The sequence below is a fragment of the Ammodytes marinus genome, assembly GCF_949987685.1.
Source record: "Ammodytes marinus genome assembly, chromosome: 17".
Lineage (NCBI taxonomy): Eukaryota > Metazoa > Chordata > Actinopteri > Uranoscopiformes > Ammodytidae > Ammodytes > Ammodytes marinus.
This window is the reverse complement of record NC_137221.1, coordinates 18119807-18147752: the sequence shown is the minus strand read 5'-3', so window position 1 is coordinate 18147752 and position 27946 is coordinate 18119807. Positions and strand designations below refer to the sequence as shown.

The window sequence follows — 27946 nt, the reverse complement described above, 5'->3', positions numbered from 1 at the left end:
ACAATGAATGAATGCACATCAGAGTAAACCAGTAACAGACACACACTCATTTTAAAAACTAGTTTTATTTCCATCCCGACCGTGAAGTAAGGTAATCATGAACTGCAACCATTTACACAGCTGAACAGGTCCACTGCACCGATAACACGCGTATCTGGAATGTTGTCTTTCAGGATCAATAACTTATGTAAAATAATCCAAAAGGATAGACTCATATTAAACTACTGTACTGTGTTCTGCACACAAAGTAAGCACTGTCAACATAACAGTATTGGTTCCTCTAGAGGCAAATATGTACAGGTCCTGGAGTTGATCGTTATGGCGGGTAACATTGGTTTAATTGGCACAGGGCCGCGTCGGAAAATATAAAAATATAGAATACTGTATGGGAGGCAACAATAGTTAAAGGGCAAAGTTGAAAATTCCGTGGCAAAACGAAGGACCTCAAGGTGATTGGATGACGAGTAGCGACCCAAGAGACGTAAAGGGGGCATCACTGGTCCAAGAGATACGCTTTTGAAACACCTTAAAACACACACACACAAAATGGAATATTTACTGGATATTGCTAGACAGTGACTTTGTGAAGTACAAGCTGCTAACATGTGGAGGTGGCACTTATATCAAAAGGCTTTTTTTGAGTCGTCGCAGACTGCTCCGGGAGAGTGACACATTTTCCTGCAGCTTCAAGACACATTGCACGTTACACGTTTAATAGACACTTGTTGTATTTACAGTTGAATTACAGTACAAACGGAATCTCAACTACATTCATCTCCTCCCCACGTGTCCTTAGCAGTGCTCTGGCTTGTGGGTTCTCTGCGACAGGTGGACAGTGACTTCTACATTCATCGACTCTCTTTCTTAAACACGCAGTACTCTTCCATAGCATTGCGAAAGTCTGCGTCCAAGGCGGGGTTCAACATCGGAACAATTTGAATCACATGAAGAAGGGCTAGTCACAGCGGCTACAATGGCAGTTTTGTTTTGGGTCCTATCTCGTTGGCTAGGTGGTTTAGCTTGCTATGCGGAGGCTCCTTTAGCGCTGGTGCCGGCTTTGTCCTCCTGGCCTCTGCGCGTCTGGGAGCGGACCCTTCTCACTCCTTGGCTCTCCTTGGTGAGGTTTCCAGTCAAAGCAGCGTCGTGCACCTGCTCCATGTTCTCCTGCACTTCGGCTTTGGCGTTCTTCAGCAAGTCAGCCTGACCCTGAGAGACAGAGAGAGGGAAAGAGAGAGAGGAAATCAGGAGTGATGCAAGAGAGTAGAACTGACAGAATCAAATGATGAGCAACTACCTAGAGGCCAAAAAACATGTTCTAATGGTCTGCCCCCTAAGGCTGCTTTTTGAGAGACAGAGTGTGTGTTTGTGTGTGTGTATGCGGTGCTGACCTTAAGAATGGTAATATTCCAGCTGAAACTCTCCAGCGCTCGAATGACCTTGCGACCTTTCAGCCCCTCCTTTGCCGCAAGACTCTGCAGCTTCTCATGAAACTCCATGGCTAGAGACACACACACACACACACACACACACACACACACACACACACACACACACACACACACACACACACACACACACACACACACACACACACACACACACACACACACACACACACACACACACACACACACACACACACACACACACACACACACACACACACACACACACACACACACACACACACACACACACACACACACACACACACACACACACACACACACACACACACACGTTAGAGGACGAAGCTTGAAGCCCTTCATTTTTGTACAGACATTCATGGTCCCAATATAGTTATTAAATGCTTCAAATATGATAATCCTCTTTTCCCCTAGTCCCACCAGCGCTTGTCAGTAGCTGGGTTTACATCCACCTGTTTTTATGCACATTTTCAAATTGCGTATTAAAAACGATATTAAAATATCACTCAAGTTTTTATGTTTAGGGGAAGTTAGTAAAGTTGGTGCATTAATTAAATGAAAATGTAACAGTTGTGAATAGTATGTTTTGCACTTTTGTCATTTAAAAAAAAGGCTGGATTTAATTGAAACCCTGGCTACAGTGAGAATGTTAGTGGGCTGCTGTACAGCCTCACAGAGCGGCTAGGGTGGATTTAGACTCGTTAGGCTATTAGTTTTGATTTATGTTTTTTTTTTTTCATTTTCTTCATGTATCGAAGCCCACACACAACAGTAGAACTAGACTTTGCTTTGTGTAAACTGTGAAATGAGGAAAAGAAAAGGTTTTTCTGTCTGCATTAAGCCCTTGGCTGTTGTAACAGGCTGAGGATGGTTGGTGTACAATGGAGACACACTGGAGTTGAGTCTCTTATTTGTTTGTGTGTGTGTGTGTGTGTGTGTCTGTTTGTATACTTCACCAATGAACACAATTTGGAATGTGGCTGGGTAAGAATAGGTACATTTCTGCTATTTACATCCTTTCCGTTTTCCAACTGCCCGAAATTCCCTCTGAACCAATGGAATGGCAGTTATGGTGCACCTGCAGGCTTTACTCCACCAGCACGTATAGTCGACTCTGGGGAATTCTGTCCTATCTCCTATCTTCAAAAGGCTCTACTAAGCTTAATGATGATGCTGCACATCAATGGCCTCTAAGTCTTCCTACATCGCCCCTCTCTGCAAAGAGTTAGCCCGCTTCAAACGATTCTCTCCTTATTGAAATTCAAACTGGAGCTACACTAGAGGACACTAGGCATGTGCATCCATCTAACTTTGCCATCCCATTTCACAGGGAGTCAAAAAGTGGAAATGAGCAATGCAAAGTGCAAAGGAAGGATGCAAAAAAAGAGACGGAAAATCTGAGGGAGAGATACAGAGGGAGAAAGAGAGGCAGTGTTGAAGAAAAGTCAGGCCGTCGGCTAGTTAGGAGTGTGTGTGCTGTGAGTTGTCTTTTGTGTGTTTGGCTTCCTCTGACCGCCCCGGGCCACCGTCCCACTGTAACCATGGAAACCTAGAAGTGGGTTAACACGGGGCACACATCACTGCGAGCCATCAGCGAGAGCCGTTTAACATGCCAAGCTGTGAAGCCCAAACACGCACCGAGACAGAAGAGTAAACAGCTTGAATGTGGCTATAATTCACCAATTGCTTACCTATGATCCCCTCTGTGTCACTAAATGTCTGCACACACACACATTACAGAAGCTGCGTGAATGATAACCTTTACTGCCACCGGTTGCCAGGCAACTCGACGCCTAGGCCTACTATTGGAGTGTGCGCGTTTCTGTCCATTTCCCTGTGGAACTAAGTGGGGCTGATGGAAGGAACATCATTTCAGAGCCAATACTGGGACAGTGTGCACACAAAGACACCTCACTCACACACACACACACACACACACATACACACACAGTAACAGGGTCCTGACCCTGCAGGCCGAAATAACCTTCTGGGGCCAGCCAGACAGGAGGTAACAGGAAACACATCACTTCCACTTCCTGCCCTCTATCTGAACTGTGAGAAAAAAACCCGGGTCTGACTGCCTACTTGATATAATTAAGAGACAACCGGCAGGCATATGTATTTCTTAGCATATCCTGTGAAATTTCAAAACTATAAGCAGCTACTCAACTGGTCAATTCACCTTAACTTCAAATAAATAAAAGATTAGTGACAAACTTAAGGCAAAAGCCAACATTAAGTGTTGAAGTAGTGGTAGAACTTCCCAGCCCTTCGGCAAAGACTCTACAAGTCTCTGAACTTTACTAGAAGGACAAACAGCATTCTTTCCCAAAGATATTCCCTTATTTGGAGATTTGATGATCATGGTGGTGCGCAACACTGCTCCAACATCTCCCAAAGGTGGAGATATGGTGGACGTGAAGGCCACGGTATCAGAGTGATTTACTTTATTAATCAAAACATTCAATGACTCTTTGTTTGTTTATTCATTCATGTTTTTCCTTGTCTGAATATGTTCTCCCGCTGTATGTTTGAGGGGATTTCCAAATGGTGTGACCATTAGCCTACATAGCTGGGCCAACAGAGACAAGTTTATTTTCAACTACAAAATTCCCCTTACAGTACATACAGTATATTGACAATTATTCTTGAATCGCCAGTATCGGCCTCAAAAAAAATCGAGTATTGCTCGTGTGCCATCACTTTGCTCTAAGTTTCTGCCTGGCGTTTACTTTATTTTTTATAAAAAGTTTCTCGATTTCAGAATATATAAAGAGGTGTTTTTTCCAAACCTTGCCACAGAAAAACCTCAACTATCTGCGTTGCTATGTGCCACTAAGTGAATTACTATTTGAAAAAGCAAAAAAAAACAAAAAAAAAACACCACATCCTGATACTAAAGTGGATTGACTCTCTCTTCTCCCCTGGTGTTCTTGTCTTCCTCTGAGCATTGCCTCTAGATATCCATCATAGCAATTCATCTTCCCACGGCTTTCCCTGTGCCCCTCTTTCTCTCTCTCTCCATCTCTCCCTCGCTCCTTTTTTTCAACTCCTTGGCTCTGGTGTAACTCTCAGACATCCATCTCCCTGCCACCCGCCCGTCCCATGGTTCCCCTCTCTTAGTGACCTGCTTTTGCCTCATCGCTGCCCACCCACTGTTCCAGACCTCCGCCTTTAGGATCACCTGATTTCCATCTTTACTCTGTACACACAGGAAAAGCGTTGTTCAGAAGACCAGGCCTTAAGGGCTCTGCAGCAAGCCCCTATATCAGATGAACGTATTGGCACTGGGCCTTACAGCTGCAGGGTCAAACTTTTCCCCGTTCAAATCTTCACTGTATTTACTAATAATACTACTAAGTTATCACGTGGGGGGGAAAAAGAAAAGAAAGTTAGAAGTTGGCCTCAGCAGAAGACAAACAGATGAATGTGTCACAGTTTGTTTAATAAGCATGAAGCCGTGGCCCCAGAAAACCTAAAATGAATCTCGAGGGGGGATGGGAACAGTTGTCTAGGAGCAAATTGGCCTATTTTGCTCATTTGTAAACAACATTCACTTCACAATGTCCCCAAGTGAACCATCTTCTTCCCTTGGAAAATATCAATTTGCTTTTGGTTAATTTGAATTTCTCTCTCATTTCCTCTTTTCTATTTACACTTCCCTCAAGGGTCCTATTTCAACCCACAGAACTCTCATGTAATGTAACCCATAGAGGAATCAAAGCCAGCACCTAGAGAAGCACATTCAATAAAATTAATCTCTTTGTAATTATAATTTTCCCTCGTTAATAATATATAATCAAAAATGTCAAATCATAGTGTCTCCTGTGTGAGACCTGAAGGCTGACTCAGGGTCAGGAAAGGGATGTGGGTACAGTGTGAGTGTCGCTGTGTGTTTGTGGAGTTATTTTTTGCCACTGTGACAGCGACTGTGTGGCTGAGTAATGTCAAATGACCCAAGGGGGCTGCTCAAGTAAACAAACCTCCTCCAAAAGATCACAGAGATTATATCAGGGCAGATACGGTGCCCTTCACTTAAGGATTTTCAGAGAAGATAGAATAGGAGGGGAGGAGAGGTGAGCATAAGAAGAAATAAGGAAAATGAATCGACATAGGAAATGAACGACAGGAAAGAAGATATAAGAAGAGGGTAAAGGGGAGGGAAGGAAACGAAGGCCAGACCCTGCAGGAACTGGTCAATTTGGAGATTTTATTTGTTTTACTTCCCTAACATGTCTTAATTCATACTACGTAGTATTGATAGAAGGTCCAACATGTAGCCTACATTTAAGTATATTACTATATATTGTCAGTTTGTGTCTTTATATTTCTCCTATTAAACCATCTTTAATGGCCATTATCTCAAAGGAGGTTTTTATTTCAATACTCTGAAACAAAAATCTCAACTTCTGAAGCAATAACATCAACTTAACTTTCCGTAATAATTTATAGCACTATTCTGAAGGTTATAACAAAAGGATTTGTTCATATGTTGTACATTGTCTGATTTATTATACATTTTGTTCTTACAAACAGGCCAACAATCTATTTCTAAGACCTTTACATTGTATTTTTTTAATTAATAAAATGAAAAAAGGCTTTATTCAAAATCTCTCCTGTAAAAACTTTGCATAATAATATGTTGTAAAAATGTTTTTAGTTTCATGATGATATCTTTAAGTTAAAATGCAAACCCTTTACACTGGCAGTGTCTTGCCTTAAAGGAAGGATAGAAAAGAAGAAGAGTTAATGACAAAAGCAGCCACTGCGGTCAGGGTAATTGCGCTGTTAAAGAGGCTGTGTGGGCGTTGTCATGAGTGGCCTTGGAACATGGGCACGGACCGTTTTGTTTCTGCTCATAATAATAACACACATCATAAGACACACTCTGCATAGCAGCGTCTCACATTCACACTGACACAAGCACACCAACCAACACACCCGTTGTCTGTGTGTGCAGGATCCTGTCGTAGATTCTGTCTGAGTTCTCCATCACTGCTCTGCTGGCCTGGACCATCTGTGGACAGGGAAACACCTATTAGCCATGAAGCACACATGCACGCACACACACACACACACACACACACACACACACACACACACACACACACACACACACACACACACACACACACACACACACACACACACACACACACACACACACACACACACACACACACACACACACACACACACACACACACACACACACACACACACACACACACACACACACACACACACACACACACACACACACACACACACACACACACACACACACTTTTTTGCCATCTTGTTCTTATTGTGGTGTAAATCACACAGTTAAGCACGTATACAGTCTGTTTCATAGTAGTGCTGTAAAACAACACTACGCGGTGAACATTAAAGGGTGAGTGTATTGGTGTAAATCACAAAGGAGGTGAACATTTACAATGAAAAAAAAAACACTATAGTGATGTATGTTTTAAAAATGCTGGAGGCTGTTAACATATGGAAAATGCCAATTGGAGTTCACAATGTAGGCAGTTTTACCACAACATACACAGTCACACATGGTGGCTCCCACAGGGACTAATTTGACAGCTCTTTTAAAATAATGACCACACATTACACACACACACACACGACACGAGCAGCTTCAGCCTGATTAATTCTGCACCTCCTCTCACAAACCCTGCTGGGACGTGACCCTGTGTGGGAGGGAAAAAAATGCTGTTTGACAAATAAGGGATTAACCACGGCATGCTACTTTGACAAGATCCAATTCAACAGGAGACACACACACAGTCACCCCCATTTCCTGTTTCTATCGTGAGCGTCTCCCTCCAAGGCATCTGGATTGAGGTGTGGAATCCATTTAGCACAACAACATTCAAATCTATGCTAATGGTATTCAGCACTAGGGCCGAGCTTTTTCAACTCTGATCCGCTTGGCTGGAAACAGAAGTGGCAAAACACACACACACACACACAAAATGTTTCGTACACGCTAATGTGCAAACAGACAGTCACAGGTCTAGCACTTGTTATTTGCAGAGCAGTGAAAAACAACCGTAGTTAAATTAAAGTGTCACGGTTTATAAAGTGAATCCTTAATCATAACTTAATAAGGCCAGGAACAGATCCGTTTATCTACAGGCTGTTTCTAAAAGGAGTCACCCTCCCTCCCTCCCTCACAATGCACATACACTCACATACATCACATGTGCTCACTGGACAGTAGTTTTAAATTGGCAATTCATACTGACTGTCCATCATCCTACCCAAGAGACTCCCAGTGGGATATCTGTTATGAAGCATGTCAGATATCAATTTAAAAAAAAGTACTGCAGCAGCCAGACCGCTGGCAAAAAAAATGGTCGCAATGCAGTTTACCACTGCAACACTCGCATGACAGTCCGAGTCTAGTAGTTAAAGAATTTACAGACTCTACGGTGGCCTTCAAGGACAATAAGCTAATTACTTAAGATGGCATCATCCACCACTGCATCAAGTATTTTGACAATATCAAGTGATGATTTGAACATGTATTTAGGTATTTATTCTATAGTACTTCTTCTGCGTCTTCCAACAGGTGCATTTCCGGCGTACACCCACAATATATAAAATGTATAAGTTTGTTAAAGTTGGTTCATTCTGTGGTACCGTAGGACCATGGCTGTGCAACATGGCGTCTCGGCCCGCTCCTATGTAGATGTTAAGCACTCATTGTAAAGGTAATGAAACATTTTTTTACCCTGACCTCATTTCTACCAAGTCTGTTCTGAAAAAAATGCCAATACCTTCTACACACTGCACCTTTAAGACACGTGCTGCAAATGAACCAAAACCCATTCAATCAAACTGATTAAACCCATCTTATTGAATAGTTGAACTCCACTGCAGTTTGTTTTTTCTCCATGGCTGGATTCATTTCTAGACCTCATTACATAAATTGAGTCCATTAAATAACTTTCTCCTGGGTCAATGAAAAGCCTGCAGTTTATTTGGTAGGAAACACACTGTCCACTCAGGCCAAGGTTTAGGATGTCGCACATGTCTTTTACGAGCCTAGTTGTAACAGCTAAGACTAATGGGAAAGCTGTCTCCTACATAACAATGAGATCTCACTTTGTGTTGGAGGACATATTTTTCTCTCCTAAAAACGGAAGCTTTTGTCTGGCAGGGGGGATTTCTCATTGTTGGGTCAAGTGGACAGGAGAGAGGGGTGGGGGGGGAGGCTGTTGGCTGATTTGTGATCTTTGGGTCCTTCCTTCCTTTTAATGTATTTCAGGGATGTGAGTGAGCCTGGCCTGCATATTACCTTTATGTGGTGAAAAAAAAGAAAAACAAACACAGGCACACACACTTTGAACTCTCTTTCCTTCCTTTACCATTTCGTATGTGGAGACGACGCGACGCAGGACGTCAGGCAGGGGGGGCCCCTGTGTCTCCAGGGCCGGGTAGTGGTCCCGCAGGTCAAACAGTAGCAGAGGGGCCCCGTCTGGTCCCATAACCCTGGAGCTCAGAGCAAGCACACACTGCATGAGGTTAGCCACCGCCGACACACCACACAGCTCCCTGAACACTGCCACTGAGTTCTGTTGGAAAAATAAAGAAAAAATGTGTCAACCTTAACCAGTCTTTCACAATCTTTCGCTCTCTCATCTCACAAACCTAAATGGGAAAACGGCGCAGAGACACAGAACGACATCGAAATGAAGTGACATCATATCTGTAAAATCTCCTGACTACTTGATTTGCATTCAATCCCTTTTACACACACACACACACACACACACACACCAGTAAAGCCACTCCTGCAACAGCGCTATATGTCTTTTGCCTCTGACTATTGATTTCTCTCCCCTGCGGTTTCCCCCCTAAAGTTGTGCTCTAGTAGTTCAGGCTTTAATAGAAGAAATCAAGAGATGTGGATGCCAACAGTCGAACCACACTGACTGTTTCATTGCCCCTGGGGTCACACAAAAATGACCAAATTGCTGCCAGCCAGAAGGCTCATACAGGTTAAATGCAATTGCAGAAGATTTTTCACTTGTGGCAATCTTTTGGTGCCTCCTCTTGAGCGTTACACACAATCATCACTGTTAAATTTGAACACACTGATAGAGATTGAGAGAAATGAGATTTCCCTGTTAATTAAAATGAATTGGTTAGGGTTTGGTTTATAAAATGTGTTGTGCTTTAACCAGTAAATGTTTGCTTAAATATAATGAATTATCAAACCTGTTCAAACTCATCCATGAGTTGAACGACTCAGTGTGTTGTTCAAACTGTGCCTCATTATTATTTGTGCCTTTGTTTTTTGGGAAACTAATAAGAAGAGCACTTTGTGTATTGTAAACACACGACGTCAACTATCAAATACAGTCCCAGGCAGTTACTGTGCAAAACTGTGTCATTGGTCTGTGGCGAGCTTCAGACATCAAGCTAAACAAATTCAGTGACTGGATGACCGTAGAAACCTCTTTGGTAGAGTAAAATATTTTATTTTGTCTTTTATTTTTCTATTCCTTTTTAAAAAAAAATTTATGTGTGTGTGTGTGTGTGTGTGTGTGTGTGTGTGTGTGTGTGTGTGTGTGTGTGTTGTATTGTTTTATCTGAAAAATCTATATTTATCTATATTCATCTATAAATAAAGCATTTAAAAAAAATATTCTGTGACTCCCTCCTCACCTGCATGTTTTCCCTCAGGTCAGTGGCTTCTCTCAGCAGTGGAGCGGCCATCTTGAAAACCTCGTCCACAGCGCGGACCCCCAGGTCCCTCAGAGCTGTGTAGTCCCTCCCCTTGCGGGCCTTTCGCACCGATAGTCCCCTTTTGTGAGGCTTCCCTCCTCCTCTCCGATTGGTCAGGGCCACGTGGACAAAGAGCTTGGCGTGGGGCAGTTCCTCTCCTGTCAGAGACTGCAGTGGTACGTGTCGGTAGCCCGGTTGAAGACACTCCAGAGGGATGGTGTGCTGGCCTGTGGTGGTAGTAAGATCACATGTCATTTTAAAAAGCAAGTGAAAACATGTGGAGCAATACCATTTTAGTAATCAAAGTTTACTAATCCACTCTTGTATGAGCTGAAATGGTACAGTGCGTAACTTATGTTGCCTTCCATGAGTCCAGAATCCAGTTTGTAAACGCTGTCATACTGAGAAATACAGAGATAGTTTTGTTGAGCTGATATGCTTTATCAACTTTGTGTCAACTCGTTTGGGCGATGGCTTTGAATGTAACCGACATTCATTTATATGAAAAAGTTACTCACTATAGCTTCGAACAATGAAAAAATATTCTCATGGGTCAATTTACAGTTTACAACTCTTGTGACTTGTAGCCCTGACACCCACCTATGAACTCATCCCCTATGAAGTCGTCATCCAGCACCACAAAGCGGACCATGGCGAGCTCCGGCAGGTTGATCTGGTACTCAAAGCTCTCGTCAAAGATGGGGTTGTCCCCGTTGTGAGTCACTGTCCTGGTGCGGCGCTCTGTGCAGTCGGCCGGGATGCCGTGGATCTCCACGTACACGTAGGGGTCCACCACGTCACCTTTGGCCCCCGAACCCCTCGGCTTGGGCAGGTTTTGTCCGCTTATGACCTGGGTTAAAGGATTAATATTATAAAAGGCTGTTATTCATTTATTTTTCTATTTTTTTAAATAATCGGGGGGGGGGGGAAGTCTTATTTGTGTGGTTTTGGCTTTAAACTTTATCAGTTATGTTTACACCGAAGCAATTGCTGAAATCTAGGAAATTGGTGTCAAGGGTATGAGTAAATCCAACAGGTTGTAAACAGGTCAAAATTACTTGTTGGGTTGTTTAAGATCTGTATGATTGCCTGGCATGTGCCCGGATGTTATTTTTTCCTAAGGGGATGATGGCCAAAACTACAGACCGGCGTAGACCCTAAATCTAATGAACTGATATTATTCCTTTATGTTCATTAGGCCAGTTGTGACAATGCAACTCATTTCTATGTAGTCTCATGCATTTGTACCTTGACATGGAGCAGCTGTGGAGATACGCCGGGCACTGTGTCTCTGGTGTCTCCGCTGAAGTAGGACACCTCCTGCCTCATGATGTCCGGCCGCAGCACGTAACCACAGCTGCCGTTCTGCCGGAACCAGGCTGTGTTCAGGTCCATCATCAACCCGGCCGTCTGGAAATTCATGGACACGATCTGGCAACCGCACTTCCACAGGTCCTGAGGGTTCATGTTGCTGGAGTCGATGCGCATGGGGCTGGGGTAGACCCTGGACAAGAAACGCTTGTTGTGGTTGACAAAGTCTCCTGGCCTTTCGCTGGCCAGGCGCACGGCGTGAGACTCGTGAAAGGAACACAGCTCCCAGGGTTTCTGGCCTTCGGACGACGTGGGAAAATCCACAAAGCAGGTGGAGCGGCAGAGCGTCACCAGGTCGGAGAGCTCCCTGGAGAGCCTGAAACGTTTGGGGGGGAGATGGAGAGGCTCGGGCTGGGGGGCGACGGGTGTGAGAGAGACGCTTTTGGGCATGGTGTCCTTCTCGCTCCCTCCAGGCGCTGCCCCTATGCTATTGGACGCTTTGATCCTCTGACCCACCTCCGCCCCCTCGTCCTCCTCACTCACCTCCCCGTCCTCCATGTCGCTAACCGATTGCCCCAGCTTTTTCCCCTTTAGAAGAATCCTATGCCTTAGGTCTTGTGGCGATGGTAGGTATGACTCCCCTTCGTCCAGGGGATCTGTGTACAACCTCTCCCCGAGTATCCCCACCAGATGCTGCCACATGACTTTCTGCTGCGGGAGCGAACAGTGGTTCTCGATGCACACTATTAACGGATACTCCGACGCCACAAAGGCAAACTTCCCGATGGCTTCCAGCACACAGCGCAGGACCAGCGGCGGGGAGAGGGTGTGTCCCGTGCACACCACCGGCTCGTCTTCGGGACCGTCCCATACGTCCACCTCCACGCAGCGACAGCCCATCTTGAGGGCGCGGATGTAGCCGGAGATGTCGGAAGGGCCTCGATACTGGTCCTCGATGAGGTAGGAGTTGTGAGAGGAGTTGATGTAGTAGTGGGACAGAGGCTGGGACATGTCCTGGCACACCACGTCGTGCTCCCCGTCAAACAGGTGGCACTGTGTGGAGGTGAGGTAGCTGGTGAAGCCGTCCAGAGACAGGTAGCCCTGCTGCCGGCCCTGCTCCGATGGCTCGTGGGACTGGATGAGCTTCAGGCTGGTCTCTTCACTCACCTGGAGAGGAAACATGGAGAGAGAAGGGAATTGGATTGGACTGTAAAGGCTAGGATCGCATTTGTGAATCTATCCCTGACTTTTACCTATGCTATTTTTTAGGAGATAATACGTATCGGGTGATATCTACTCTCACATAATTATTTTAAATAACGGCTGCAGACACTACAGCCAGTCTAGTCAGTGTGGCTGCTGTGGAGCTATATTATTTATTTTTATTTTTTTAACCAAAATATTTACCTTATCAGATGGCTGGATAGAAACCCAGAAGTCCATTATGGCAATATTTTACAGAGCCAACACCAGGGAAGGCAAAGAGACATGGACAATGCACTTTCTTTGTAATATTTTTACGTGTCATTTAAGTTAAATGTTCTTTCTCATTTGTTAATATTATGAAATTGTTTTGTTTTATCAAATACAAGAAACACAACAACGTGATATCAGCATTTTATACCAGCAATCGGCCAACCAGCTTTCTAAATATCTGTATTGGCCATTGAAGAAGCCATATCGGTCGACCATTTATTTGTTTGCATGATTCCAGTTGTGTTACCCACTTGAGCCATGCCCTGCTCAGCTTCCAGGAACCTCATCATGTCTTTGGTGTCCAGGAACTCCTTGTTGCTGGAGAACTGCACCAACAGGAAGTAGATCTCTGCACGTGTGCAGAAGTCATGGAAGACCTCGATGAAGTCCTCCTTGGTGACGTTTTGTCCAATTAGTCTTTTGTGTTCACCGGGATCTTGAACTCCAGACCCATTATCTAGAGTAAGATTCCTTTCCTTGACTCTTTGCAGCTCTTTGAACCTGTGCTCCACTTTGCCGCGGCTCACGCCAGGGTTCACGCTCTGTATCAACTTGATGGCCAACTGCAGGCGGATCCCTTCCTCCACGTCATCCTGTCCGTCCGCATCAGCTGCAGAGGCAAACAGCTGCTCCAGCCAGACAAGACGAAGGCTGTTCTGACTGCTGGCTAGCATGTCCAGGGCGTGTTTCCCATACTGCATCAGATACCTGGACAAAGACAAGAGAAGAATAGACCAATGAAATAGGAAAGAATATTTTCTTCAAAATACTGCATCGCCTAACTTTTCATTTTAATCGCATTTTGCTGACACTCAAATAAAGTAAAATACTTGCAGCAATATGAGTTTTTTTTTAAGATTATTTTTTGGGAATTTTTATGCTATATTAGACAGTTTGGAGAGACAGACAGTGTCGTCATAAAAAGAGTTGAACTTGGCTCAACTTTTTAACAAATACAAACACGTTATCTGGAAAGGCACTGCACTGGCCAAGGAAACACATGTGAGTGCATATTTGATTACCTCGTCTTGTGAGCATCTTATTTTGTAGTAGTTCTGAGCCTGGATATTACAAACTGTTGTGCAGTTTTTTTGGCAGCTGTTAATAAGTCTCTAAATTCACTGATCTCTTGCTTAAGCAGGACTTCCTGGATTGCATTTAAAGCAACACACCCTTAGAACCACAACACCCTATTGTTACAACGCATGGTTGTTTTTGGTCTGAAGGCCCCATACATCACAAATCATTTTAAAATGTATATTTTTAGAATAATTAAAAAATATATATATATGTAATTGATTATCTGGTAGATATAAACATCATAGATGAGTACAGTGTAAGAGAGCACCCTGTTCTTCTTTGTTGAGTCATACCTTAGGCCAGTCACCCAAATATTAGACACTTCAGCAGAGTTGGCCACCAGGTCCAAGCTTTCATACATCTCTCCATAGATGATGGAGAAGGCGCAGTCCTCTGAAATCTGCTCATAAACGCCGCTGGTGCGGAAGGTTTCTGTGTTACGACCTGTCCGTACCTAGAATTTAAAAATCAGATACAATAATTGCAAATCAGCTGTAGTCTTTGACGTGGTTGCCTTTAAAAAGGTGCACTATGTAACTTTGGGTGTGTCAGAAAGTGAACATTGTGTAAGGTATATTCTCATAACAGATTTAACGGTTACTGTTTCACTAATGTGGTTTACAGCAGCAGGGAGCCACAGTTGTCTTTACAAACATACAATAGTCTTACGTTTGTTTCCAGTTGTCTCAAAATAATGTTGTTTTGATTTGTGATATAATTTTTCAATACTTAGAATAACATGTAGAGAAAATGTGTTTTGTAAGTTAACTGCAGGCTCTGCACATGTAAACAAATCCCCCTCTTCTTAAACTGCATTGTGCAACTTTAAAGCATCGTTGAGGTCATTCATAAAAGGATAGATTTAGAAAGCTTTTTTTCCTCTGGACACTGACCTCACGTATGGAGGAGAGCGAGATCCTTGCTTTATCCGATTCCTTCTTGGATGGCTCCCAGCACAGAGCCTGGAGGCCTGCGTCCAGCAGATAGTAACGCTGGTACACACGCGAGTTGGTTCGGATTTTCTTCAGCTCGCTCCCCTCGACCTGGAAAGCAAGATATGGATGAGGTTGAGAGAGAGACAGAGCGAGAGAGAGAGAGAGAGAGAGAGAGAGCCCTCTGTGTCCCTTCAGATCAAACTGTGTTGAGTGATGTGTGAATTGAGTTGAAGCATTGAATATTTCATGTACAGGGATGTGAAACTTATGTTTAATGTAAAGGGGTAACACTGCACTGTACTGTACTGTACTATAGCTAGCAGACCCACCATGGAGTGGATGCAGTCCGCAGCACTGCTGATCTTCTTCTCCGACAGGCTGCTGCTGAAGGACACTGTCTTTTTCCTGTCCCGACTGGAACGTGACCCGTCCTGAGGAGGAGAGAGGGGAGGATGGATGAAGCAGATAAAGAAATGACGAGGGAGAGGTTGCAGTAAGGAAAAGAAAAAGAAAAGCAGACAGACATACAGTTATCCCTCTGAGGAGTATGACAACCCAGAATGGATCCCAACGGATTAAAATCAGTTTATACAAAAAGACAGATTGTTCGGTCCACTACATAAAGCCTCCTCCTCCTCTCAATCTGTTCCCGATGCTAAAAGCCTCTGTCTGCCCTTGCCCTTCACCATTACCCCATTAATCATACCTGACTAGACAAGTGGCAGCAGGCAGCAGCATTCTAATTCAGGCCCCTCCACAAAGACTGCCCGCAGACCCAATCAGTGTATCTTTGCTCACCATCATAGATCATCCGTCTGATTTATTGACCGATCAGATGTCAACCCCCACAAAGAACCCCATACTAGCAGATAAGAGAATATGTGTGGGCGAAAGTGATTGAATTATGGATATATTAGAGGCCTGATAGAATCAAATCAAAGAGTTCAATTAAGCTAATCTAAGGCAGGATAACATAATTGTACTTGATTTAATATAGAGTAGAGTGATTGAAGAAGCAAGTATCCACATACTTAAAGCTGCAGTTGAGAGTTTTTTTACTGTAATATTTGGCAAAACTGTCATAATAGCCATTCAGCTATATGTAGGTGAAGTGGTCTGAAAATATTTTTTTTTCTCACTTTGCTCCCCCCTGCCTCTGTGTGCTGCCCCCCAAAATTGCCACCGCTCATGTTAATTTTGACCAATCAGAGCGAGGTCAGATTCTCCGTTCTTATTGGCTGTGGGTCCTTGGCAACGACGTTGATGCGTCAGTTGCGTGAGCGTTCACGACCCTAGCAGTCTGACACTAGCCTACTGTTTGGTACTAGGCTACTACGGCGGACAGCGAGTAGCAATGTCTTCACAAACGAACCCTCAATTTACCATTCCCAGGACACCAACAACTAATGCCTCGTTTCCACCGAGTAGAGCGGGTCGGATCGGAGCGGCTCAGAGCGGGACAGCTCACTTTTAAGAATCTCGGTGTTGTTTCCACCGCCGACCCTACCCTTACTGGTAGGGCGGGGTTTAGGCTGGACTGCGATAGCCGACGCCAGAATGTGGGTCAAACTATCGGGCTGTGGGAACAACTGTGGTCAAGCCAGCGGTCTCTTGTTTTTGCTTGGTCAAACCAGCCGCTTCTTTATTTATTCCCCCCGTGTTGTGAGCACAGAGACGGCTCGGTGCAACTGATAGAGACAGTGAGCGAACAGCACTGGCTGCGGCAGCTACGTGACATCGTAGCAGTGGGACACAGTGTAGCCAACTGATTCATTTAATGACGAGGAAAAACACCACACAATAAACAGTGCCGCGCTCACATTTTCGCCAAAACTCTCTTCACTCTAGCCGAGGTGACTACAAACGGCGGAGATGATTCAAACCAGCCGCTTCTTTATGTATTCCCCCCGTGTTGTTGTGAGCGTGTATTTTACTACTATCTATGGCGTAAACACACAGAGACCGCTCGGCGCAACTCATAGAGACAGTGAGCGAACAGTGCTGGCTGCAGCAGCTACGTGACTATGGGACACAGTGTAACCAACTGATTAATTTATTGACGAGGAAAAACACCACACAATAAACAGAGCTGTGCTCACATTTTCGCCAAAACACAAGACTCTCTTCACTCTTGCCGAGATCTACACATGGCGGAAATGATTCTTTCGACCAATCAAATGACGGCAGTGTGTAGCTCCGCCTTCTCATGCATTTTCGGCCCGCTTTCAGGCCGCTAGTACCCCTACGGAGGAGTACTGAGATCGGGAGCGGCTCAGAGCGGTTAGGTGCGCTTAAACCGTACCCTACCCAACTTTTGGCAAATGAAAAGCCAAACTACCCGGACCGAACCGCTCCGACCCGACCCGCTCTACTCGGTGGAAACGAGGCATAACACCGCTAAGACAGCAAAAAAACGAGGAAAGACGAATGTTGAAAAGTTAACTGCTGAAAGGGAGACGGAGAGAGCTCGAAAAAAAGTACACTGGCCATGTCCTCTTGGCCTATCACATCAAGACCTCTCCGACCGCGACCTCGTCCCCTTCCTCTGCCCCTAGGCTGCCTGCCGCTAGCAGCAGGACGTCCGCTGGCCCTATATAGCCCTCGTCCTGTGCTGTGTTGCCAACTCAAAGCGATTTTGTCGCTATATTTAGTGACTTTTCAGCCCCCCTGGCGACTTTTTTTTATCAAAACAGCGACAAGCGACAGAAACTCTCAACTGCAGCTTTAACATACTATGGCCTTACGTACATGCTATGTCACAATAAAAATGTAATTTGAAATAATAAAACAAATGCAGAAATGCACTATTTTCATTATTGATTAATTATGGTCATTATAACCCTTTTTTAATTGGACAACCTAAAACTCAAATCATACTCAGTTTACTATAAAGTAAAAGCAAATCCTTACACTGGAAAATATGCAACCATATTCTGACAGTGGAAGATCGAACTGCACAGCTGTTGCTCTCCGACAAAAAAAAAAAAATCTCATCTTTAGCTCTCAAAATAGAAAGTTTGGTCAATCGCCAGTAGTCGTAGTGGTGATCAACATTGTCATATTCGTAATAATACCCGGCACATCTATGATTTCATTCAAATGAGAATTCATAATAACCTCAAGAAGAGGAATAACTGGATCCTTTGTGAGAGGAGAGGAGGGGTCGCCATCATATGAAAGACATCTGGGGGGGGGGGGGGACTTTAAAGACAATAAAGGATTTAAAATAAAATAAAAAATGTAGATGCAAAACATAAATAATAAAGACCCGAGCTGTGTTTCATCTGAAGGACATGAAAGAACGCGTGGCAGAGGGGGAAGCACAGTTCGCTGAGGATGAAAAGGACACGGAACAACCATCACAAACCCTTATAGAGAATTGGCTCATTAAGATGGAAGTGTTTCCAATGGCGACAAGTTTTCCTTTTTTTTTATAAACCTGCAGTGGTGAGGTGAGGGAGGGGAGGGCGGCACACTAAAAATACCTCTGATGCCTCGGGGTTAATGATACAGGGAATGAAAAGGGGGTGTGGACTTCGAGACCCCCCGTCCGATCTCACTCTGCGGGAAGGACAAAGAGAAAGGAAGTGCCCTGACAATTCGAGTCTATTTCAGGCCCCTAAAAAGAATAGCACACAGCAGGGGATCCGTTAAACAGAATAACACCCTCTCTTGCAAATTGAACAAATTGATTTTGTGTTGCCATTAAAAAAAACATGTCCCCCTCGAGGGAGCTTTAGCAACACCTCTAACTTTAACTCAAAATAAGTGCCGTTTTAAAATCAATTTGAAAACAGCATTGAATTTGCAAAGTTTTCTGAAAGCTTGTGGGAATTGTGGCACAATGAGGCGCAGAGCCAACACTTATTGACTTAACTGGCAGTATATATATGCACCTTTGTAGAGAAGCACACAGAACCAACCCTTCATTCATCACACTCTCTCTTCTCTTTGCCTTGCTGGTGACAACCACCGCAGATTAATGTTGGCCTCAATCTATATCTCTCCCTGTGCACGTGCGTGCGTGCGTGCGTGCGTGCGTGTGTGTGTGTGTGTGTGTACAGGAATCTTTGTGAGGACCAGTTTTAGCTTTTAACGACATTTTTGGAAAATTAGTTTGAGGGTTGGTGTTAGGCATTAGGTCTGATGGTTAAGGTTAGGGAATTCATTATGTTAATGTGAGTGTCCTGACAAAGATAGAAAAACAAGAATGTGTGTGTGCGCGCTCTAATCTGGTTAAAACAGTGCGTGCCTTTCTTACACTAGCCCCTTTTACACAGAGATTGCGGCATATTGACGGAACAACATCACTCCAATATGCCGGCTTTGCTTGCTTTTGTGTTATTTACACAGAACCAAGCAACGCCGGCCTGCTGGCGCATCAGTAGCCCCTTTTACACAGCGTCCGGAATGAAAGAGGTGCTTGTAAACAGCGTCAGGTGTGACGTAAACATTTAGCGCCGCGCCGGTCAGCTGCTTTACAACAACAACACTGGCCGGTGAATTGAGAGCAGAAGTGCTGGAGCTTGCAGTAAGAGGGCCGTATTTTACTGTCCCCACGATGTGCCGGTTGATCTCGCGACGCGCTGAGTCCAACATCTCTGGGACTGTTAACCAAACTGACAAAAATCACTCCGCTGCTCACTGCTTCACCTCTGTGTCTGTCTGTGTGTGTGTGTGTGTTTGTGTGACAGGTTTGCTGTGAGCGAGTCTCTTTGTAAGGGCAGCGATCTGCCAATCAGACACACATACACACAGTGTGTTAAGTCACGTTACTGTAGACAGAAATAAATTGTGGATATACGCTCAGACTTAGGATAATAATAGCGGTGGCGATCCAGTCGTAGCCTAGCTTAGCCTAGCCTAGCTTACCCATTGTACAACTTCCCCTAGGCAGAAATAGACTCATACACTCTGCAAAATGAAGCGTGGGGGTTTGGATTGAGCAGCGGACCTTATGACCAGCTAGATTATACGCCGTTCCTTTTATTTGGTGATTTTTACTGGACATCAGGCCGCCGTGGTTAATTAAAAACACGCGTCCTTCAACTGCTAAAATGGTCGCATGTTTAGAACGTAGGCTATGGAACGTCAAACGCCCCCCTGTTCCGCAACAACAAGCTGGCCGCATTTAAACAGAGAGGCGGAACTGATTGTGTCGGGAATCTTACTACCCCCCCGAGGTACTAAAATTCCCGGAACAATCTCTCGCACCTTTCTTCCCTCCTTCCGCAACGGTCGCATTTATACAGCAGGGCGGAGGGCCGAAATTCCAGCATATTCCCGGCTTTCACTGGCTGTGTAAAAGGGGCTATATAGATCTTGTATTTTGTTCCAGTTTGTATCTACTTGCAGGTTCATGTGTGCCCTCTAGCTATATCTTATCAGGAGAATTTATTCCAAATATTCAAGACGTCACGTCAGCGTTGTTTGGTTGTGTGTTTTGATCTATTTCTCCCTCTCTGAAAGTAATTGATGTTGCAGGCAAATAGAGGTAAACATGTAGGAACGCCCTCACTCACACATGAGATAATTGAATCCCAACTGTTGACCAGGCCACTTTCATAGTCCTGGTGTTTCCCCAGCTTGTGACAGGCAAACACACAACAATATGAGAGAGGGGTTATTGGATTTCAAGGGGAGGGCAATGGGCATTCTTTGCTTCAATGTGATTTCTGCCCGTCGCCTGTCTTTCAATCAGGTTTGCCTTGTCTGTTACTGGCTAGTGGCTGCATGTCTGTGGGGACCGTGTTATTTATGTGGACTTTCCTAGGTAGGTGACGTGTGCACAGAGACTGGTGGTACAGCCACAGAGGGACCATTACCCGTAATGTCACACACACACACACCACTTTGTGTGTGTGTGTGTGTGTGTGTGTGTGTGTGTGTGTGTGTGTCATTAATGGTCCCTCTGTGGCTGTATCGCCACCAGTCTTTGTGCACACGTCACCTACCTAGGAAAGACGGGCAGAAATCACGTTGAAGCAAAGAATGCCCATTGCCCTCCCCTTGAAATCCAATAACCCCTCTCTCATATTGTTGTGTGTTTGCCTGTCACAAGCTGGGGAAACACCAGGACTATGAAAGTGGCCTGGTCAACAGTTGGGATTCAATTATCTCATGTGTGAGTGAGGGCATTCCTACATGTTTACCTCTATTTGCCTGCAACATCAATTACTTTCAGAGAGGGAGAAATAGATCAAAACACACAACCAAACAACGCTGACGTGACGTCTTGAATATTTGGAATAAATTCTCCTGATAAGATATAGCTAGAGGGCACACATGAACCTGCAAGTAGATACCAACTGGAACAAAATACAAGATCTATTGATTACTCAATGTAAGAAAGGCACGCACTGTCTTAACCAGATTAGAGCACACACACATTCTTGTTGACACTCACATTAACATAATGAATTCCCTAACCTTAACCATCAGACCTAATGCCTAACACCAACCCTCAAACTAACTTTCCAAACATGTTGTTAAAAGCTAAAACTGGTCCTCACAAAGATTCCTGTACACACACACACAGAGAGAAATACATCATCCTGTGATAAGCTTCAAAATTCCATTTCACTTTAATCTCTGTGAAAATGTACTGCATGTATCCGTCACAAAGGGCCCTATAATTTGTTTTTCTCACAGAGCAAGATGAGTCCCTCAAACCGCTGCTGCGCTCCAAAACAGGAAGCCGCCCGTAAACCAATCGCAGAGAGCTTCCTGTGGCTCGACACAGAGAGAGAGACAGCGACAGAGAGAGAGACAGCGAGAGAGAGAGAGAGAGAGAGAGAGAGAGAGAGAGAGAGAGAGCGAGAGAGAGAGAGAGAGAGACGAGTGAAGTGACAACACAGAGGAGGGTGACGGAAAGTGATACAGTAAGGCCGGATGTCAGTGGGGTGTGAAAACCCTCCCTCTTCATTTTCAACACAGACTTCGTTATTTTTAGGTTTCACACTTCCAAGTGATGAACCTCGAGACCATGATGCACATTCAAATCCCTTTTTACTACCTCATTTGGGAGTCATGTTTGTGGCCACCTGATGAAGTCAAGTCAAATATTCACTTGACTTTTAGCTCTGTTTTAAAAATATCAATTACTACCACAGGGTTACTTATGCTCCTGATATGATAGGACATATGGACTGACTGAACTGTATGGACAGATGTGGGGATGGATAAAGGGTGAGATTGAAGGGGGAGACTGTGTGGCAAAACAGACTAAATGTAGGCTAGTTATCAGAGAAGGACACACAAGATGACAGAGAGACATCGCAGAAAAGTTGAAACTTGAATAAAAACCAAAGAAAAGATGAGCTAAGGAGTGAGAGAATTTATTTGACAGATGAAGGTGTATCTTTGTGCCTACAGTTGCAGAGCTGTTGCACTCGGTATTTTGCCTCTAGGCACCAGCATGGGCTCGTGTGCCTTCATTAGTTAGCTTACGTTGCAATTCACGCATGCTACGACGCACAAGATGCAACAGGCCCGCATCAGAATCTCAGAGTCAGCAACAATGAACGAGGATGTAGGTCATCGGTGGGCGTCGTCTTTGATCGGCAAATTGAGACGGATAGAAAATCAGATGGGAGAAAAGAAAGAAGAGGCATGTAGAAGAGGCAAATGAAAATTGGTGGGGAGGCTGAACTGTCTTTCCTGTGGCCTTTGTGTGTTTGACAGCAGATGATGGATGATTAGTGGTATGGTTTATTTCAGCGCCTTTCACAACACCGCTGGGCTGGGGCGGGTGATTTACTGGGAACCGGGATATGATGTATGGAATGTGAAAAAAAAAAACAGGCTTTAAAAAAAAAAAAAAGAATGGGACTATGACCAGGATTCAATATGGTAGAAAACATACAAACACACAACATTTATTTGTGTCTGAGAGCCATCACTTAAGTCATCAGGTTGCCGGCAGTGGGCATGCTGTTCCCATCATCACATTTAACCATGGTTACACAATACTTGATTCTGATTGGCTGGCAGATGTCCATTTAATATATGTATGAGAAGAAAAGGTCCAGTTCACCACTTATCCACCTCTCTGAAATCACTACAACGTAAGGGCTATTACTCTGCAGGTAACCATAGCAACAGTGCTGATGCTTAATACAAGGTGCCAGTTAACTGCTACTGATTAAACTGAAATAAACAAGGGTTAATCAGATGACACACTGAATGAAATAATAGATGACAGCTGACACACAGGCCATCTTGCCTTCCTAATAAGAAAGCATGTGGTGGAAACACCATTCTATATTATAGGGGAAGCTGTGGCTAAGCAGTCGTCCACTGGATTGCAGAGTTGGTGGTTCGATCCTCCGTCCCATCTGTGTGTGAGTGTTAATGAGGCCACACAATGTACTGTACTGTGCTTCGAGTCTGAGAAAATCAACAAAATTCAAAAATAAACAAGACTAAACATCAGCATGTTCATTTAGCAGGTATTGTGTTTACTATGTCCGCAAAATTAGTTCTGCATGTTAGCATGACAATATATGCTAATAATCGCTAGACACAAATGGGTGTCATTCAGTTTAAATGAAATGAAATGTCAGGGGATCACGAAAGTCATTTAAATTCACCACGAAGGGGGAATAAATACATGTAAGTACCACATGTCACAGCAAACGACAGAATAGTAGTCGAGATGTTTAAAAAAAAATTATGAATGAATCTTAAAAATCATATTAGCTGCCCTATTAAAGAAAAAATTTCCATTATTGCATGCAGATTATCAAGTGTATAGTAGTCACATAATCTTCGTCCGGGTGTGTGTTGGGTGGTGGTCACAAGTGTGCGACGGGCGGCTGTATAATAGATGACAGGACATGGAGGTAAAATATAAGCCACAGGAAGCACTGTGTGGTCTAAGCTATACTGTCAGCAGCTCAATGTCTGGGAATAAGGTTTAGCGAGAAAAGTGCGGTGAGCGTTCACATTGAGTCAAGTGCTCCGGCTGACGATAAACCCATAGCCTTGTGGCAAGTAGAGCAGCAGATGCTCTTTTACGCTTTAGTCCCATGTGCACCCTGGCGCATATGCACATACATGGACACACAATCAGACACACACGCCACACAAAATGAAACAAGCAAAAGGTCATCTTGCCAGAGAGCTAACCACGATTCAAGCTAACACACGTCACACATGTATTTACTGGAGATAGGGGCTAAAAACAAGAACAGGTGGTTTTGGAGGGTTCAAAGTATAGGAAAAAAAAAAAGTAGACACACCCCTCAGGGATGACAGGCACAAACTCAGACATCCATTCACACAGACACACACACACACACACAGACACACACACACACACACCTAAAGCTCTGCAGATGCATGGCTAGGTGTGTATAATGAATGCAGAGTGTGCTGCATATGGCGAGAGCTTCAACCACCAGAGGAGCTCAGCACGAGTGTATAGTGCAATGTCCTGTGGCTCCATCACAATCAGTGAGACGGTTTGTTCCACTGGCTGCGCTGTGCAGGGCCTTGCCTGCAGGCCAAAGTGTTTTTTCAAGCAGGCTAAAGATGTTGATTTGAACTGCGGGAGGTGCTCAGAGCTGCTATGACTCAAAACTCCACACTAGCCCAGCTGTGTGCTGCTAACGCCTCTGGCTAACGCTGCTCCCTTAGACTGAAAAACACACACGGAGACATCCAAAAAAGCACAAACATGCATACTGATGAAGGTAAATAAAGTGAGTGAACAGCAAGTATGCATTTACTTAGACACCAAATGTTAACCGAGGCCCACAGCGATGAAGCACACTTGTACAAACACACTGATTGCTGTCCAGTAAAAAAAACATCCAACGAATATTTTAATTATCAGTTTTTATTATTATTATTATTATTATTATTATTTATTTTTTAAAGAGAGTTAGATGAGAAGATCAATAGCACTCAGTTATGTCCTTCAGTTATAGGACGAGCTAGGAGAAGGTTGGTCAAGCTAAGAATAAGAACTGGAAACAGCTAGCCTCGCTTCCTCTACTCTTTCCTTTTCATGTGAATTAAACAAACAAACAATAGTGCACTGGCAGATTGGGTTCCCTTTGGACAGAACAGGGCTAGTTGCCCCCCCCCTCCCCTCCTCCTCCTTTTGGTCTTCATGCTAAACTAAGCTAACCCTCTCTGATTAGAAGGATTGTCAATCTTCTAACGTAACTCTCAGCAAGAATTGGAATAAGCCCATTATCCTAAATTGTTCTTTCAGGTGAATTATGGGCGTATTGATCCCTTTAAAACCCTGCCGGATCATTACAAAATGCATAGTTTAAAAAATAAATGAAAATGAGAGATTTTTTAAAAGTGCACATATACACCATCTCTTTCCCCCCTCTCTCTCACACACACACAGACTGTATGTCTTAGTATCTGATATTGTATAAGATAGTGATGTTATAAGAAAATGTAAGAAATTAAAAAGGCAGATATTTGTTGTGACTGGCAGGCCTGTGCAAGTCTGAATGTCTGCGCGTGTTTTAAACTGAAACAGCAAATAGAGTGCCTGATGGTTATCTACATCATTATGAACTTGACACACACACACACACACACACACACACACACACACACACACACACACACACACACACACACACACACACACACACACACACACACACACACACACACACACACACACACACACACACACACACACACACACACACACACGGCTGGAATGTCAAGTTTCCTGTTTATCTGCCTGCATACCATCCATACTACTATTGTGTGGAGGCCTAAGTTTACCCCCATAGGAGTAGTTTAGCAAACAGAAAAAACGCAGCATTGTGTTGACAAGTGGATTCAAACCCCCCCCCCCCTCCCCCCTCCCTGATTACTGAATGTTCCCCGAGTTAAATGTGCCCATGGAGCGTATACAAAAAGTCCAACAAATCCAAATGCCACAAAGCCTAACTTCCACGCTTCAATACACAGGGTTGTACGTGAAGGCAATACCGAGAGAGAAGGTAATGTACTGCAGCTATTTAACGGCAGTGGACATCAGGAGGCACGCGGAGAGCCAGGACTTATTGAACGCCATTTCTGACCCAGCATGAGACGGCAGAGCTTCATTGAAGCGAACAGTGTGTCGTTAAAGGCCTGCTGTAAGGCTGGCTGCACTGACGGAAGAAATAAACAGAAGAAAAGACAAGAGCAGGCCTGTGGGCAAGGATGTGAGAAACATTTGTGTGTGTGTTCCAGCAAAAAAGAGACGTGTCATCATCACAGAGCGCTCATGACTTGTTGTAAGCAATATTGCAACATGAACTGTACGAAAGGAAGTTGGCCAACTGGCCCACTTCCTCTCGAGGAGGATTGAGTCGGCGCCAATAAGACAAAGCAACGTTCAAACAATCGCGTCTTTGCAGGCCAGAATGAAGACATGCAGAGACCGGACTGGAGATCGATGCAACACTTCTTAGATGCCTGGAGGCCACAACCATTAAGTTATTGATCAGATGTTATTAATATGACAACACTTTAAAAGCATTTTGAGTAAAAAATTAAGGTGAACAGTTAAGTATGACAACTATATCAAGGGCTACAATACAGAAACACTTAACATTTGGTGAAGTACATGCTCTGATCAGTGTAGGCGTGGGGTTAATTGAACAGTGGGGATTTCAACTGTGAGCCACAGAGTGCGGAATCAATTACATTTCTCATTGTAATCAAAGACTCCAGCAGGTGGTTTCGCTTATTAGTTCCTCCTCCTCTTCTTCTCTAGCGGATGGAGTGCTATGAAGTGACACCGCCTGCTGTTGCCTGGAACAAGGTCTTGCCTGCACACATCGACCCCATATGATAAGCTCCTGAGTTGTACAGGCTACCAAGAGGCAAGGCTCAGGGCCGAAGGTTTGACAACAGCCAACATTTTAAATTCATCCTAAATGGGACATGACACTTGTGCTCATATGTTTCCATTTCATTAACAGCACAGACATGCGAGTGAGATGAGGCCACTGATTACTCTGCTATTCTACACAGTTTGAGGGCACAGTCACAGCATAGGCTATTAACTGTTTGTTTTCAGGTTGCAGATTGATTAAAATCAAGCTGTGTGTGTGTGTGTGTGTGTGTGTGTCTGTCTGTCTGTCTGTCTGCCTGCCTGTGTCTGTTAAATCACATACAGTACATGCATGACTCAGTGGTTTTTCTAAAGTGACCAAGTGTTTGATTAATTTGAAGAGTAATTTTTTACAGCATCAGCATATTCCTGCAAAGGCTTATTATTAAAAGTGTTGCGTTATTCTAGAGACTTCAGTAAACATGGCCTGCTGCGCTGTCATGCATGCTTTGCTTTGGCAACAGTTTGCATGCTTTTTCCTTCCTTTTATTTCAAAGTCTTTTCAAAGTATATTTGAAAGCAGCATGAGCTGGTTTCTTTTCTGGTGGGAAATTGTGGGCCTTACCTTGATGAGACTGCTCCGACGAGGAATCGCTCTGGAGGCTTCTCCTGAACCACCGGTGCTCTCCCACGACGGAGACTCGCAGCTGGATTCGTTCTGGAGCCTCTTCTTGACGGGGTCTGACAGGCTGCAGTTCCCGTTAGACACCGGCTCATCTCGGTGCGCCTCCTGTTCTCTCATCACTACGGCGGCCCCCACCGACGCAGCTTTCCTGCCAGCAACCGGTGGACCGACGGCGTTGCCCTTGTTCTCCCCGAAATCGGCCATGGTTTGATGGGTAACACTTTAATGATCCCTCAGTTCTCTCGGAAGCAGCAGCGGCAGCAGCAGCAGCGGGGCTCCAGACAAACACGCTGCTGCACGCGGACACGGACGTGCCATCGCGTGAAGTGAAGGAAACGGTGACCGTGCGCCAGGAGCAGAGGAAACTTCTCTCTCTCTCTCTCTCGCTCTATCTCTAGCGTCTTCTTCCTGCTGAACACACACACATACGCACAACACAAGCACACACGCTGGGGGTTAACAGCAGGGGAGACAGACAGCTGAGCGA

General features: G+C 44.5%; 1 protein-coding gene across 1 annotated transcript; it reads right to left on the bottom strand.

The window, feature by feature from the left end:
- Positions 1 to 155: 155 nt before the first annotated feature.
- On the bottom strand, positions 156 to 27946 carry LOC307264263 (inactive phospholipase C-like protein 2). Its single transcript, XM_080045616.1, has 12 exons — positions 27400 to 27946; positions 15301 to 15402; positions 14930 to 15079; positions 14330 to 14490; positions 13208 to 13664; positions 11418 to 12647; positions 10770 to 11019; positions 10110 to 10396; positions 8807 to 9013; positions 6369 to 6444; positions 1389 to 1498; positions 156 to 1206 (listed from the first exon to the last, which is right to left on the bottom strand). The coding sequence occupies exons 1-12, from the start codon at positions 27661 to 27663 to the stop codon at positions 1024 to 1026; spliced, it is 3477 nt and encodes a 1158-aa protein (XP_079901742.1). The 5' UTR covers positions 27664 to 27946; the 3' UTR covers positions 156 to 1023.

Bases quoted from the DNA above. Each gene is read 5' to 3' on its own strand.
- LOC307264263 (XM_080045616.1), bottom strand. From the start codon at position 27,663: ATGGCCGATTTCGGGGAGAACAAGGGCAACGCCGTCGGTCCACCGGTT. The intron at 12,648-13,207 runs GTGGGTAACACA...TTTCCTCTCCAG, and splicing joins CTGAGCAGGGCATGGCTCAA to GTGAGTGAAGAGACCAGCCT. The intron at 11,020-11,417 runs GTACAAATGCAT...CCTTTAACCCAG, and splicing joins CACAGCTGCTCCATGTCAAG to GTCATAAGCGGACAAAACCT.